We start from the raw sequence: 14,395 nt of genomic DNA, 5'->3' as shown, positions 1-14,395 counted from the left end.
AGTCATAGAGAAAAAATAAGTAGACTAGCACCAATTAAGTTTTCGTGCACTATATTCAAAGTCATCTGAAGCCATTCCATAGCTCCTTTTTTTTTCTTCCAAGAATTAGGCTAGAATACTTTTTGCTGCTGAATTAAATACTCACCTAGTTTACTTATTTATTTATTGGTCAGCTTATGATTATATATTTTTATTCATTTTTTATTTTTATCTATAATGAAGTGGTGTGTTTAGTGCATTCTGGATTGGTTAACAAATCAAAGAGTGACCAGTTCCACAAATACAGACACAGGCTCCCACTAATAAATTAATTCAACAAAGGTAACCTCTTTTGCTACATGTTTTTAATGGTTTAAATGTGTACTCTACATGTTTGGCCACTTATGAACTATCATTTAGCCTACTATATGATGTGTACATGAATGTGCCCAACCATCAGCAATAAAAAAATTACTTTTAGAGCACAAAATTGTTTACAAGAGAACAAATTTCTTCATTGATCTAGTCACTTAATTTTGCTCTTAGAATGCACTAGATTCATGGATGCACTTCTCTCCAAACGAAACTGAAAACTGCTATTAAAGGGCCCACACCATTTTACAACACAGGGAATCAGGACAGGCAGATATCATTCACAGGTCAGGAAACAATACACAGTCCAAAGGCAGGCAGCAGGGGATCGTAAACAGGTAACAGGCAGGCAGACAGGATAATAACGCTCAGTAATGCAACACAAGGGTAAACAAGACCTCGCAATGATGTGTGGTGAATGAGAGTCTTATATAGTCCAGTTAATGTTCTGCAGCTGGGTGTGGTGATTAGTGATTAGTGTGGAGTGTGTGCAGGTGACTGGCAGGGAGGATTATGGGAACTGGAATCCAGGAACTGACGGTGATCGTGACAGCAATATTAACATACTTGCTACTATTAACTAACAAACTATGTAGTTCTTAATTAGCTAAACAATAACTACTATTTTTTATAACCTTCCAGAGGACTAACTTCTATAGGTTCATAATGAGAATAATGCATAATATATAATTAATTCTAAAGTGAAAATCATGGTAACCCACTAGTAATGAATCAACAAATCTTTCAGAAGGAATTACTAATTATTTGGATCAGTTTTCTAAAGTGAAGATCATGGAAACTCTCTATAATGACTCAAGTGTTACCAAATGGGAAGGAATTATGTGCTGACAAAAGCTTTATGACATCAGTCATTACTGGGGAGTTGTCATGCTTTTAACTTTAAAATACTTTTCTAAATAATTGAGTAATTGCTTCTGAATGATTTGGTAATACCTGATTAATTACTAGTTGGTTACCATGATCTTCTCTTTTGAATTATTTATACATTATGCATTATTAATATTAATAATGAACCTGTTGATTTTTTTAAATCTCTTTGCCACCTCTAGAATTCAAAGTAAAATCAAAACCACAAATCCCTTTACATTAAGACTTATAAATGTCAAAATGAGCTGCTGGGTCACTGACAGTCTCTTTATCTCTTTCTTTGTATCAACTCAAATTTGTTGTTTAAATGAACTCAACATTTTAAGGCAACCAACAAATTATGTTTACCGTGTGATTGTGTCTTTAATCATTTCTGTGCATGATGTTAATCATCCACAATAATACATTTTAATTTAAAAATTACATTTTCAAATGAAAATAACATTTTCTAAAGTATGTCTTCATGATCTGTTTTCACTGGAGGAAAACAACTGTGGTGTGATGAGCGGTGAAAACAGCGAAAACTTTACAGTGGATAGGAAACTGTCTCGTATTGCTTATGACAAAGAACAGCAGATGCAGATATCATAACAATATTGATAAACACACAGATCAGCTTCACACGTCCTCTGCTCCTGACAATGGTGCCGCGCCACTGCAGACTGAGGAACACGCTTGAATGACGCAGAGTAAAAAAAGATGGATAGGACCCAAAGCCTGCCGCTGTTTTAATTTGAGGTTTAAAGGGAACTGAGGTGATCATGAATTACAGAGTTAATCAGATTTTTTTTTAAGGGAACCCCTGGTATTAAGACTTTTATGGCTTAATATAATGTAAATGATGTCTCTTACTGAAAAATGTAGAAGAAAACCCATGAAAGATTTACATTATTTAAAACCATTCTTTTCTCCTCTTATTGCTAGTTAAGCAGTGCTGACTTACATTGCTTCTTTTGTTGCCCATCAAATGAAAATTGGCATTGTATATTATATTTCCAGTTGTGTCGCAGTAAAAAATGCAACAGGGCAGCATCAGTAGCTCACCGAGTGCAACCATCTGACGTCATCGAAGTAGAACACACTGTGCACCTAAAAACAAAATGGCGCTCCCCATTGTCCAAAATATGTCATGGATTTTTTAAATAACGTAAATCTTTCATTGGTTTTCTACATATTTCAGTAAGAGACATCAATTAATTTATATTAAACCATACAAGTCTTAACACCAGGGGATCCCTTTAAGGGGGGCTGAGTAGAAAAAGGGTCTAGTGACGCCCCTGCATGTGAGAAGTGTCGGTACGCAAGAAAAAGTGAGGGTACGCTTGCTTTTAGTTAGCAGCTCGCAAAATGGATGAAAACAAAAGAAATCATCACTTATGCATGATAGACACAATTTTCAGTAAATTATTACTGCATAATTACAACTTGCAGCAAATCCTGTGTTGCATTTGCATCGCAATGCATATATATTTTTTAAAATTATTCCTTTTTTTTTAAATGACTGTGTCATTGACATTAACAGATCAACATGATGTGTTCTTCACATAAAAAAAAAGATGACAAGAATAGTGGAAACTTCTCAGAAATAATGTTGCAAGAGCAACTTCTGCTGAAACTGTTCTTATCTGCAGTGTCACAGCATGAGTAAAAGATCTCAGAGAGAGAGTATATTTTTGTCAAACATTTTGTATTCTGTACTTTCCCAGCAGGCACAAGATGTAGACTCCAATGTCTGTTCAGATGTTGGATTTTGGTTGAAAATGAAAATCAGTTGACATCTAAACCCAATGATTGTTTGACATCAATCTCCAATCCAGCGGTCACTGGACGTCAATGTAACATCAGGAAGACATTGGTCAGATGTCAAATGTTGGTTGAAAATAATAATCAGTTTGACATCTTAAACCAGGAGTGTCCAAAGTCGGTCACAGAGGGCCACTGTTCTGCAGCGTTTAGCTCCAACTTGCCTCAGCACACCTTCCTGGAAGTTTCTAGTATGCCTAGTAGACCTTGATTAGCTGGTTCAGGTGTGTTTATTGGGGTTGGAGCTAAACTCTACAAGACAGTCACACTCCAGGAACAGGATTGGTAGGAATTTTTGTTGGAATAATCACAAACATTTTTTTTTTTTAAAAATGGTTTAATTCATGGCAGTACAGGGTTTCAAACATTTACCATTAATGGAAATAATGGTTGAAGACCGTTACAAGTGACTTCAGCCACAGCCTTAGATGAAATCAGCTGAAGAAAACATTTAATCTCTCAAGATTTCAGCAGAGGAGGATAAAACAACTCCACAAACAGCATTACCAGCTTCACTAACCAGACTGACTTTATTTTTCTTCAGACATCTACAGAAGTTCTTATTGAGAATTGACAGAGATTTAGATGTTGATGTTTGGTTGAAAATGTTTAGTTTGATCAGTGTTTTTAGTTGGGCAGTTTGACTCTTGGCTTTTTGAAAATGAGTTTTTCTCTGGCTGCTGTAATTATGTTTGGTGTGGCAAGAACTGCATGTGATCAGATGATGCTGGTTATGATGATAAAGATATTATCATCATGTAGTGGTCTGAGGAACTGCTCATATTTAGAATCTATTTTTTTTGATTATATAGATGTCATATTATTTTCACATTATTGATTATAATAGTCCTGTGATATCTGTCCAGCAGTGTTTTAATGTGAGTGTGCACTAAAACCTTTAAAGATACACGCAGACAGTGAAGAAACAGAGAATGAATCTCGATAACAGTGATGTGCTTCATGTTGCAATGCATTCTGGCTGCATCATAAAACACTCATCTGTGGCCCCCAGAATGCATTGCAGCATTAAGCACATCACCATTGTTGGATTCATATGCTGATTATTGATGTCTGAGTGAGACTAATAGATGATGGAGTTTAAAATGTTTGTTTTTTTATCTTTAAAACACTGCTGGTTTTCATATTGTAGAATTACAGGCATGCTGTACTTAATAATACAAAATGATAACGTATCAATAGATTAGATTCTAGATGACATCAGTGAATCAGACCACTATATGAGGATTATTACTTCATCTTCATCTAGCCACCATCTGACCACATTTTCTCTGGATTTTGTTGCCATAACAAACAGTTACAGCAGCCAGAGAAGAACTAATGTTAAAAAGTCATTAAACTGTCCAATGAAAGCAAATATTGATCACCATAATGGTGACTCAATAAGAACTTCTGTAGACGTCTGACAGAAATAAAGTCAATCTGGTTAGTAATAAGTGAATCTGGTAATCCTGGTTGTGGAGTTGTTTAATCCTCCTCTGCTGAGCTCTCGACCCCTCTTTCACCCCCTTTTTTTTTTTTTTTTGTGCAGCACTTATTCCGATGTTGGATTAGGTCAACGCCTTCCTGACATTACATTGATGTACTGTGCCTGCTGGGTTATTTTTAGGTAAAACTGTTCCTCATAAAGTGGAAGTTAAATTGTGCAAGTCCTTTCAACCCCACGTGTTTTACAAGAACACCCACACCTTAAGACATGCAAACGCCAATGCACATTAACCACAAACGTCCAGTGATAAAACACAATCTCATGCACATCCTCTCCACCCAACAGATGAAACTACATTCCTGATCTAAAAATGAGGCCTTCTGTGGTTTGAGTCTTTTGAATGCAATACTGTAAAATACACCAAAACATCTGTTTGCTGCTAATATCATGAAATTAAATGTGTTCTATCATTCTGCTGATGTTATTGCTCAAATTTTATGTAAAATTTTTATTTGAATTTACCCCGTCAGAATAATAGCCATCATCTTGTTAAATAATGACATGTAATCTGAATGCATTTTGGAGAAAATGGTCCTAGAACATAAAACTAGAAAACATCCTGCCAAAAATAAATACTAGTGAATGAGACAACTTGAGACAAAACAATGGCACTGACATATTTCAAGATGTGATTACCCATATTTTATGGAACAGTAAGTCATGTTTTTATTATCTGAGAGGTACTACCTATAGGCCTACATGATGAATTAACATCAAAAGCGCACAAATATGCACACACACACACACACACACAACATCAGCTCTAGTACCGCTAACTTGACATGTAGCCTGTTCATCATCAAACTAAAATGTAGTCAACCAAACATGGAAAAGTTACACAGCTCAAGCAGTCTTTTGTACAGTATAGTGCTATGCCGGGTGTTACACCGAATCCTGTGACCATGAAACTCAATGGCCTTTGGTGTAACACCAGTCATCATGACAACCTTCCTGCTGCGGTGTACGTCAAACCCATTTTTGTGCAAGTAAAGGTTGCTTTTTTATGTGGATATTGGGACATAAATGTAGTACAAATCTATGCTTACATAAGATGTATATATCTAGGTATATTTATGCTTATATATTATTTTAGCAATCGAATGTTACATTGTGAATATTTGCATTTGTGCCAAATGAAGCCATATTGGCACAATTTTGGTTCTTCAGATTGCCACACTGGTATACAAAGTAATAATACACTGAACAAAATTATAAACGCAACACTTTTGTTTTTGCCCCCATTTTTCATGAGCTGAATTCAAAGATCTAAGACTTTTTCTGTGTACATAAAGGGCCTATTTCTCTCAAATATTGTTCACAAATCTGCCTAAATCTGTGTTAGTGAGCACTTCTCCTTCATATCAAGATGCTGATTAGACAGCATGATTATTGCACAGGTGTGCCTTAGGCTGGCCACAATAAAAGGCCACTCTAAAATGTGCAGTTTTATCACACAGCACAATGCCACAGATGTCGCAAGTTTTGAGGGAGCGTGCAGCTGTCATGCTGACTGCAGGAATGTCCACCAGAGCTGTTGCCCGTGAATGTTCATTTCTCTACCATAAGCCGTCTACAAAGGCGTTTCAGAGAATTGGGCAGTACATCCAACCGGCCTCACAACCGCAGACCACGTGTAACCACACCAGCCCAGGACCTCCACATCCAGCATCTTCACCTCCAAGACCGTCTGAGACCAGCCACCCGGACAGCTGCTGCAACAATCGTTTGCATAATCAAAGGATTTCTGCACAAACTGTCAGAAACTGTCTCAGGGAGGCTCATCTGCATGCTCGTTGTCCTGTTTTGAGTGGTTTGCTGATGTCAATGTTGTGGATCGAGTGGCCCATGGTGGCGGTGGGGTTATGGTATGGGCAGGTGTATGTTATGGACAACTAACACAGGTGCATTTTAGTGACTCACCGGACATTTTAGTGACTCACCGGACATGTCACCCATTGAGCATGTTTGGGATGCTCTTGGTCGGCGTATACGACAGCGTGTTCCAGTTCCTGCCAATATCCAGCAACTTCGCACAGCCATTGAAGAGGACCAACATTCAACAGGCCACAATCAACAACCTGATCAACTCTATGTGAAGGAGATGTGTTGCACTGCGTGAGGCAAATGGTGGTCACACCAGATACTGACTGGTTTTCAGACCCCCCTGGACCCCCCAATACAGTAAAATTACAAATTTAAGAGTGGACTTTTATTGTGGCGCACACCTGTGCAGTAATCATGCTGTCTAATCAGCATCTTGATATGCCACACCTGTGAGGTGGATGGATTATCTCGGCAAAGCAGAAGTGCTCACTAACACAGATTTAGACAGATTTGTGAACAATATTTGAGAGAAATAGGCCTTTTGTCTACAAAGAAAAGTCTTAGATCTTTGAGTTCAGCTCATCAAAATGGGGGGAAAAACAAAAGTGTTGCATTTATAATTTTGTTCAGTGTAAATTTGATCAGAATAAAACCATTAAACTGGTAAAGAGAGAGAGAGAGAGAGAGAGAACAGAGTACAATTTAAAGGGGGTGGTTCAGTGTTTTTTTTTTCTAGGCTTGATTGTGTTTTTGGGACGCAGTTTAACATGTCTTAATTTTTCGTTTTTTAAAAAAAGCCATATTTTTCATATATTTTACCTTTATTCTACACCTCTGTTTCCACTGTCATTTGAACTGCTCGTTTGACTTCCTGCTTCTATGAAGCCACTCCCTCCGAAATACGCAATGTGCTCTGATTGGTTAGCTGGCCCAGCGTATCCAGAGCCATCATGATTCGCTGAAGCGTCCGGAAACGCCACGCCCCTTACCTTACCATTTTAGTGGTTACCGGTTACGTGAGCTTCGGTGGAAATGTAAATAATGGCGTCTATATTGCTGTATCAAATTGAGCCGAATCAGACCCAGATGAAGAGGGTCAAGCAGAACCTCTGCAATCACGGATTTTAAAGGACGTTTATAAATGGTATTTCATTTTGTATTTGTGTCAAAGTGTTTAGATATGCTGACACTGCTGTTTGTTGGCTTTCAATATACAGTTTTATCCTGATTAAAGGTTTACTGTAGTAAATACATGACTGAGTAGTAGCATCTTTGTAAAGGCAGCGTTTAATTTATAGCATGAACAACTGTTTGTCTATGAACAGAGACGTTTGTTGGTGTTTGTAGAATATAGCTAACTGGCTAGCGAAGCAAAAACGCAGTGGTCTTTGTTTACGTCCTTGATGCAACCAAAAACAGCAACAGAACTAACGTTATACGTTTAAAAGACATGTGCAAACAATAAGATGTACTTACAGTTTGGGGCGATAAACAGCAGCTTCTGCTTTTAAAGTAGGAACTGCTTCATCTTTCAGTAATAGCATTTGTGTAAATCCAGCATTGAACTCGTGTAGATTCTGGAAGCTGTCTTCAGCGCCGCATCCAGTGTGAAAATATCACAGATTCTAATGGGTTATATTATCTTTTGATGCGTCACGCCACTCGCGTCCGGTGTACACAACTCTTCCTGCGTGACATGGCCTCGCCCACTTTGTTGCGTGTTCCCGGGGGCGTGTTTTGCAGGGTTTATGATGTCACCAACCCGGGAAGAAGCTCGTTGTAGTCCAAACCGGTCGTTTTTGTAGACATTAAACTGCCATAACTTTAAAAGGCAATATCTCTGTTTGCATTGAACTTTCAGTGCTGTAACTTTGCAGATACTGTTTATGCTCAAATAGCAACATTACACACTAACTAAAGTTAACAAAGTGAAATCGCATTGAACCACCCCTTTAAAACAAATACACTAATGAAAACAAATATAAATTTTATAAAAATTAAAGACCCAATGACCACAACATTCAGAAAACTTCTTAAATCACTTGTATTAGAAATACACAATGGATTTCCATTCTGTTGTTGGGAGGAGACTATTAATACTGTATTACTTCATTTTCAGTTTGTGTCTTTATGTATGAATATGAATTATCCAGCAGAGTCATGCTGTCTGTTCAACCTGCTGGTAACCTTTTCACGTATTTTCATTCATTCTGTAGCTTTAAAACATTCTAATTGAAAACTAAAAATATACAACATAGTAATAGAAAGTTGATTGTTTTTAAAGTTAGTTTTAGAAAGAACCAGGCTACATAGTTACTGTTTTAGTTTGGCCACAGTGTGGCGCTATATTTGAATTTAAATCCTTGCTTATATTCATATGTACATTTTAAAACTCCAAGTTATGACAATATTTATGATATCTGTTCTGTTTTCTTCTTTAAACATGATGTAGATCTGATGTCATAAAGTAGAACAGCAGCAGTAGCCACGCCCACCAGAGCAGAGAGGACCAATCGGATCACAGTTTCAGTAGGACCACAACAGTGGACAGAGTCTGAGGAATAAAAAACATCAAACTGAGATCAGATCAGTCAATAAACACTAATATCAGCGCTGACATCAACTAATATCAGCGCTGCCGTACCTGGACATGTGTGACAGAGGTGAGTGATGTCCAGGTGTTGAGTCTGGTTGCTGATGGGATTGTTCAGCACACAGCTGTAGGTGTTTTTATCCTGATCTTCCACCTCCAGAGGTAGAGAGAGACTGATGCTGAGATCAGACACACTGATGCTGGACAATAAACTGTTTCCTTTGTACCAGGAGAGAGTCACATGACCCACATTCACAGCTGAACACACCAATGAACAATTTGATGATGAAGATGATGAACAGTCTTTGCTGATGACAGGAATAGGCAGGCGAGCTGGAAAACATGACAGAATAAACAGAAATATGGATAACAATGCCTGTTATTTAGATAGTTATAATTATAAGGTGCTGTTGAATGCTTGAATCTGATTGGCTGCTGAACTTTCTAAGGTGTGTAATTACAGGGAAACACAAAGCTAAAGTAGTCCCAGGCAGGTCTTGACTTCACAAGGACACCGACCAAGTAAATAAATATATAAACAAAAGGATAAAAATGACACACCCCCCCTCATTCAAACACACACGCACACGCACATACAATACAGACAAACACTTGTGTTGTCAGCGCTGCTCTGACGATTTTATCAGTAAAATAGTTTAGCAAATTAAAAGCAACATGACATTTCTCACTAGCGAGGTTATAATGGCACTGTTCTTGAGGCAGATAAACTTAAGGTGATGATGATACATGGGGCAACATTTTGAGCAATGTTGTAACCTTGTGAGACACAGGGCAATTAATTATGGCAATGGACAGTTGGCAGCAACTACTCAGAGTGGAGCAAATCAATTGCCAACCCAATAAATACTTTATTATTAAATACTTGTTAGACAATTTATTTCAACTTTTCAAATATTTTCTTCATTTTTATTAACTATAAATGCCTTTCCTATCTGATTTGTGATGGGACAAGGGAGAAGAGCAAGTTTGAGCAAAAGGCAAATTCGAACCGGGGTTGATCGCGTCAAAAGGTTCACATACCATACTCCCTACAGCCTACGCCACTACAAACGTTTAACCGAATGCGTGTTTTTAGTATTCAGCTGAAAACATTCGATGGCTAAATTACAGCCTACATACATTAAAGGACACCTATTATGCCCCTTTTTACAAGATGTAATATTGGTCTTGGGTGTCCCCAGAATGTATTTGTGAAGTTTCAGCACAAAATACCCCACAGTTAATTTATTATAACCATTTGAAAATGTCATTTTTGGGGCCTGTTTTAAAAAGAGCTGTTTTGGTGTGTACCACCTTAAATATAAATGAGCTGCATATCCCCGCCCTGCCTTTGGATGAGGGCGTAACTTGCATACCTATGGCAATAAACAGAATGGCTGAGAGTGAGAGACCCGCTGTTTTGTATGGTATTCAGCCGTACATGTTTGAACCGGAATCAGACCCAGATGATGAAGAGACTCCGGCAGAAGAAACACAATTGAGAATGGAGCAGGACGTCTCTGAATGGTTATTTGATACATTTATGTACTTATAGAGTTTTAATCGCGTTCCCATTGCAATTATGGATGTGCAACACACACACACACACACACTGTGATAACGTTCGCGCAATGTTTTGAAACTACAAACACAAATACTGTGATAAGGTTTGCTAAGTAAACATACACAGTTTTTAATACAATATCTTTAAAATATATATATATGTGTGGATACACACTATACAAACAAGGTTTAAATTATATACACAGACATTCTACGACGACGACAACAACTTTAGACGCATTTGTTATTGAACTGGCTGACATCGACTGAAATGACTATTTGCTCAAAAAACATTAAATACACTTACTTCTTCTGGAGGTGACGTTGGATCGCGAACAGTAGGCAACGATCCATACTTGAGGATTAACTTTGAAGCAAGACCTGCTTTGAATTGACCCTCGTTCTCAAAACAGTCAGTCAAAAAATGATTCGCGCGAAAATAAACGTATTTTGGAATTTTGAGTGGCGCCTTTCCTTCGTAAATAAAATCCATCCACTGCGTTTTCAGTGGCTCTGATGTCGGAAGTAAGTGAAAACTACTATGTTCATTATTACATCCCACAACAGAACACTAATGTTTCTTAGGAGACATTACCGGCTGTCGTTGAAACAATGAAGGATGGTTGACAGATCACCGAGGGCGGGGTCTATGCCAAAACCAGATTGTCAATCAAACCACGTGGGTGGGGCTTAGCGCAATTCTACGTCACAGTGAGAGCAATCTTAGAACAGGGCGTTCTGAGACAGTGCTTATGAATTATTGAGATTGTAAAAAAACCACTGGGTGTATTTTTCTCATTCTAGGGTGGTTTTGCTCACACACTGCCAACACACATTTATGGTCAAACACCATGTAAAAGTGAATTTTGCATAATAGGTGCCCTTTAAACTGGACATCTGTTGGTAATTTAAGTAGGGATGCACCGATACCATTTTTTAAGGACCGAGTACGAGTACCGATACTTTTTTTTTAGTACTCATCGATATTGATACAAATGCCTATACATTTATTAATTTCTCTCTTTTTTTTTTTTTTTTTTTTTTTTTTTGATGTTTCAGTTTTCCAAGCACAGCTTCTTCATTATTACTCTAATGAAAAAAGTAATAATTTTTATGTGCTTGTCACAAACTTAACAAAAATGTCACAGTGTCCATTAACCTTTAAAGGGCATAATTACCAATACATATATAATTGTTGTTATATAAAAAGAAATTTACAAACAAATTACAAACAAATCAACAAAACTATAGAGATAAAAATTAAATAAGCTTGTTTTTCAGATACAGTAGGTTTGTTTACCATGTATACATTTATTTAGCATATTTTGTTGTTTTATTTACATTAATGACAAATATAGGCTACGGTCCCTTTAAGACCGAATCCATACTTACACATTTCCTGTTTTTACCCAAATGTTTACGTCAACTTAAGCCATAACCGACTGTATTTACGTGAGATACTCCATACGATTTGACAACTATGTGTGCATTTGACCATTCAGGTGCGAGGAGAAATTATTGCGCGCAAGAAAGAGAGAGCTCTTCTGGTCTGTCATTCAGCGCGATTCCGCCTATCCCGCCTTCACTAAACGATAACGTATTGTGATTGAAAGCATGCATTTCGCAATGTGTGTGTTGTCATCATTAATTCTGAAGTATTTCCTCACCTCTGAGGCTGGCATTGTTTATGCTGCTGCCGCCGGTGTCTCTATGCACGGACAATTCTGTAGTTGGGTAAAGTTGGTTTTATATTGGCACATTCGGACATTCGTATTCAATAGCCTTGTTAATCACACTACATTGGACATTCAGTGGACATTCACAAGTAAATATGCCATTAAAACAATACTTGCCTATTTTGATCGACTGTGAAAAATGTTGTAAGTTGACAATCGTTGGTTGTCAATATCATGTCGCTGCTTAAAATTTGCAAACATTAATTTATTGCACATTTATTGGAAAGTCTGAATTTCTCAGAAGTCCGAATGTGCGAATATAAAACCAACTTTACCGAAGTCAATTCTGTCAGTTATGTCACATGAGGTATCAGTCTTTGGTATCGGGGGTATTTTTACGAGTACGAGTACACGAGCTTGTTATCAGGTCGATAAGCATTAAATGAGGTAAATTCCCTGTTTTGGGTTAACAAGACAACTTACCAACGTAAAAATATTTAAGTTCATGCTCCTTCGCTCCCATGCCGCTGAGAGGCCGCCATCTTGTTTGATTTTTTTCTGAAATCTCCAAGCTGGTCTCGTGATCGACTGCTAGCATTCTGATTAGAGGATCTCAAAAAATTGCCCATGACTGATATAAAGTATCCAAATATATTTGTTGCCCATTCTCAATGGGAAAGTGCCCAAGCAACATTGCTCGACAACATCTAAGTTGCCCCGTGTATCATCACCTTAACAGTTTCGCTATTAGTAGAGACACTGCCGAACACTGTTGAGAGATGCACAGACATATGCTTGATAACTGCATTGATAACTAATATGCTATCCGTTACTTGCGTCAATAAATAGAAAACAAAGTAACTTGCATTACTTATTTGAAATAGTAACTCAGATGTTTTGTTGTAAATTTAAAAGTAATGGGTTACTTTACTAGATTACTGATTGTGTAACTTGCGTTATGTGTTACCCCCAACACTGGTGGTAACCGTAATATAAGTGTATATTTTCAACGGACCGTCATCAATTATTCCATACATAACCTCAATACTCACCATAGACAGAAACATTGAATGTGTTTGCTGACAGTTTCGCTCCCCTTATCTCTAGTTGATAAACTCCAGCATGTTCAGGTCTGATGTTTGTGATGGTCAGAGATCCAGTTTGATCGTCCAGCTTCAGTCTGTCTCTGAATCTCCTGTCAGGAACATCAGATGTGGAGAAGCTTCCACCAATGATTTCAGCTATCAGAGAGTTTTCAGCTCCAAATGTCCACAGTATCTCGTCGTCTTTATGTATTTCAGTAAGATTAGTGTTTAGAGTGACAGAATCTCCCTCCATCACTGACAGTGAATCACCAAACACACCTGAAGAACATGATTTTACACAGATTAAGGTTTTCAAAGCCTTAAGTCAGTTGTAATTTATAATGTATAAATGTGAAGAACATCCAGACAAAATGTTTTCCGTTACTTTAGTTGTCCAATTCTTTCTTAATGTTGGAAATTCTTAAAATATATTTTACAGATTGCTTCAGATGAATTTGACTTCATTCATTAGTGAAGAACTGCAAATAAAACTCATCACAGCCTGTTATGACATTAAAGCCATAAAAATAAACTAATAACTTACCAGTCAGACGGCACCAGCACAAACAGAACAGAACGAACATGTGAAACATTTTCTTCAGCGGTTCAGTGAGACCATCTGCTAAAACAAACTGATTTCAGCGAAACTATAAATCGGGTGTGTGTCACTCCTCCCACAACAGTTTGAAGGCCCTCCTACACACACACAGTTTCCCATCTCACATTATAAAACAGATAAAGATAAAAGGAGGTTTCAAAAATGACACCCTGTTAAAGATTATATTATTAAAATATTTAAAATTGAAATCAATTAATGTGTCTTCATTAAAAATTAACCAGGTTATTCTTGAAAATTGTTAGAAATTCTGGAATGATGCATCTTAATTTAAAAACGGATTCTAATCTCACCCTTAAAGAAAGGGTTTAATATAAAATGTTTAATATTTTATTCTACACTTTACATAAAATGACAGTCTTATTTTTATGGCAACTTTGTTTATTGGGAGATTCTTTGGTCGGAAATGGTCGGAAAGTATAGCCTAAACCTAATTTTGAATGATTTCTGACAGAATTACGTTATTTTGAGATGGTAAAACTAGGCTAT

At 37.3% G+C, this 14,395-nt stretch overlaps 2 protein-coding genes across 2 annotated transcripts in view; one reads left to right on the top strand and one right to left on the bottom strand.

Annotated features, from left to right (window-relative positions):
* The window catches only part of LOC125263394, a 105,152-nt gene that overhangs the window by 67,609 nt on the left and 23,148 nt on the right, over nt 1-14,395 (top strand). The gene's annotated exons all lie outside the window — the stretch shown is intronic.
* Nucleotides 8,394-13,984, bottom strand: LOC125263388 (SLAM family member 5-like). The gene is made up of 4 exons (XM_048182414.1): nt 13,835-13,984; nt 13,258-13,569; nt 9,018-9,299; nt 8,394-8,927 (listed from the first exon to the last, which is right to left on the bottom strand). The coding sequence occupies exons 1-4, from the start codon at nt 13,881-13,883 to the stop codon at nt 8,785-8,787; spliced, it is 786 nt and encodes a 261-aa protein (XP_048038371.1). The 5' UTR covers nt 13,884-13,984; the 3' UTR covers nt 8,394-8,784.

Source organism: Megalobrama amblycephala, linkage group LG2, assembly GCF_018812025.1.
Source record: "Megalobrama amblycephala isolate DHTTF-2021 linkage group LG2, ASM1881202v1, whole genome shotgun sequence".
Taxonomy (NCBI): domain Eukaryota; kingdom Metazoa; phylum Chordata; class Actinopteri; order Cypriniformes; family Xenocyprididae; genus Megalobrama; species Megalobrama amblycephala.
Note: the sequence above shows the minus strand (reverse complement) of the source record. Positions and strands in the feature narration are given on the sequence as shown.

What these genes read in the sequence shown, in the direction of transcription:
- LOC125263388 (XM_048182414.1), bottom strand. Translation starts at nt 13,883, where the DNA reads ATGTTTCACATGTTCGTTCTGTTCTGTTTGTGCTGGTGCCGTCTGACT. An exon ending in GTGCTGGTGCCGTCTGACTG is followed by an intron (nt 13,570 to 13,834) that starts GTAAGTTATTAG and finishes CATGTTCTTCAG; the next exon opens with GTGTGTTTGGTGATTCACTG. An exon ending in CCTCTGTCACACATGTCCAG is followed by an intron (nt 8,928 to 9,017) that starts GTACGGCAGCGC and finishes TTTATTCCTCAG; the next exon opens with ACTCTGTCCACTGTTGTGGT.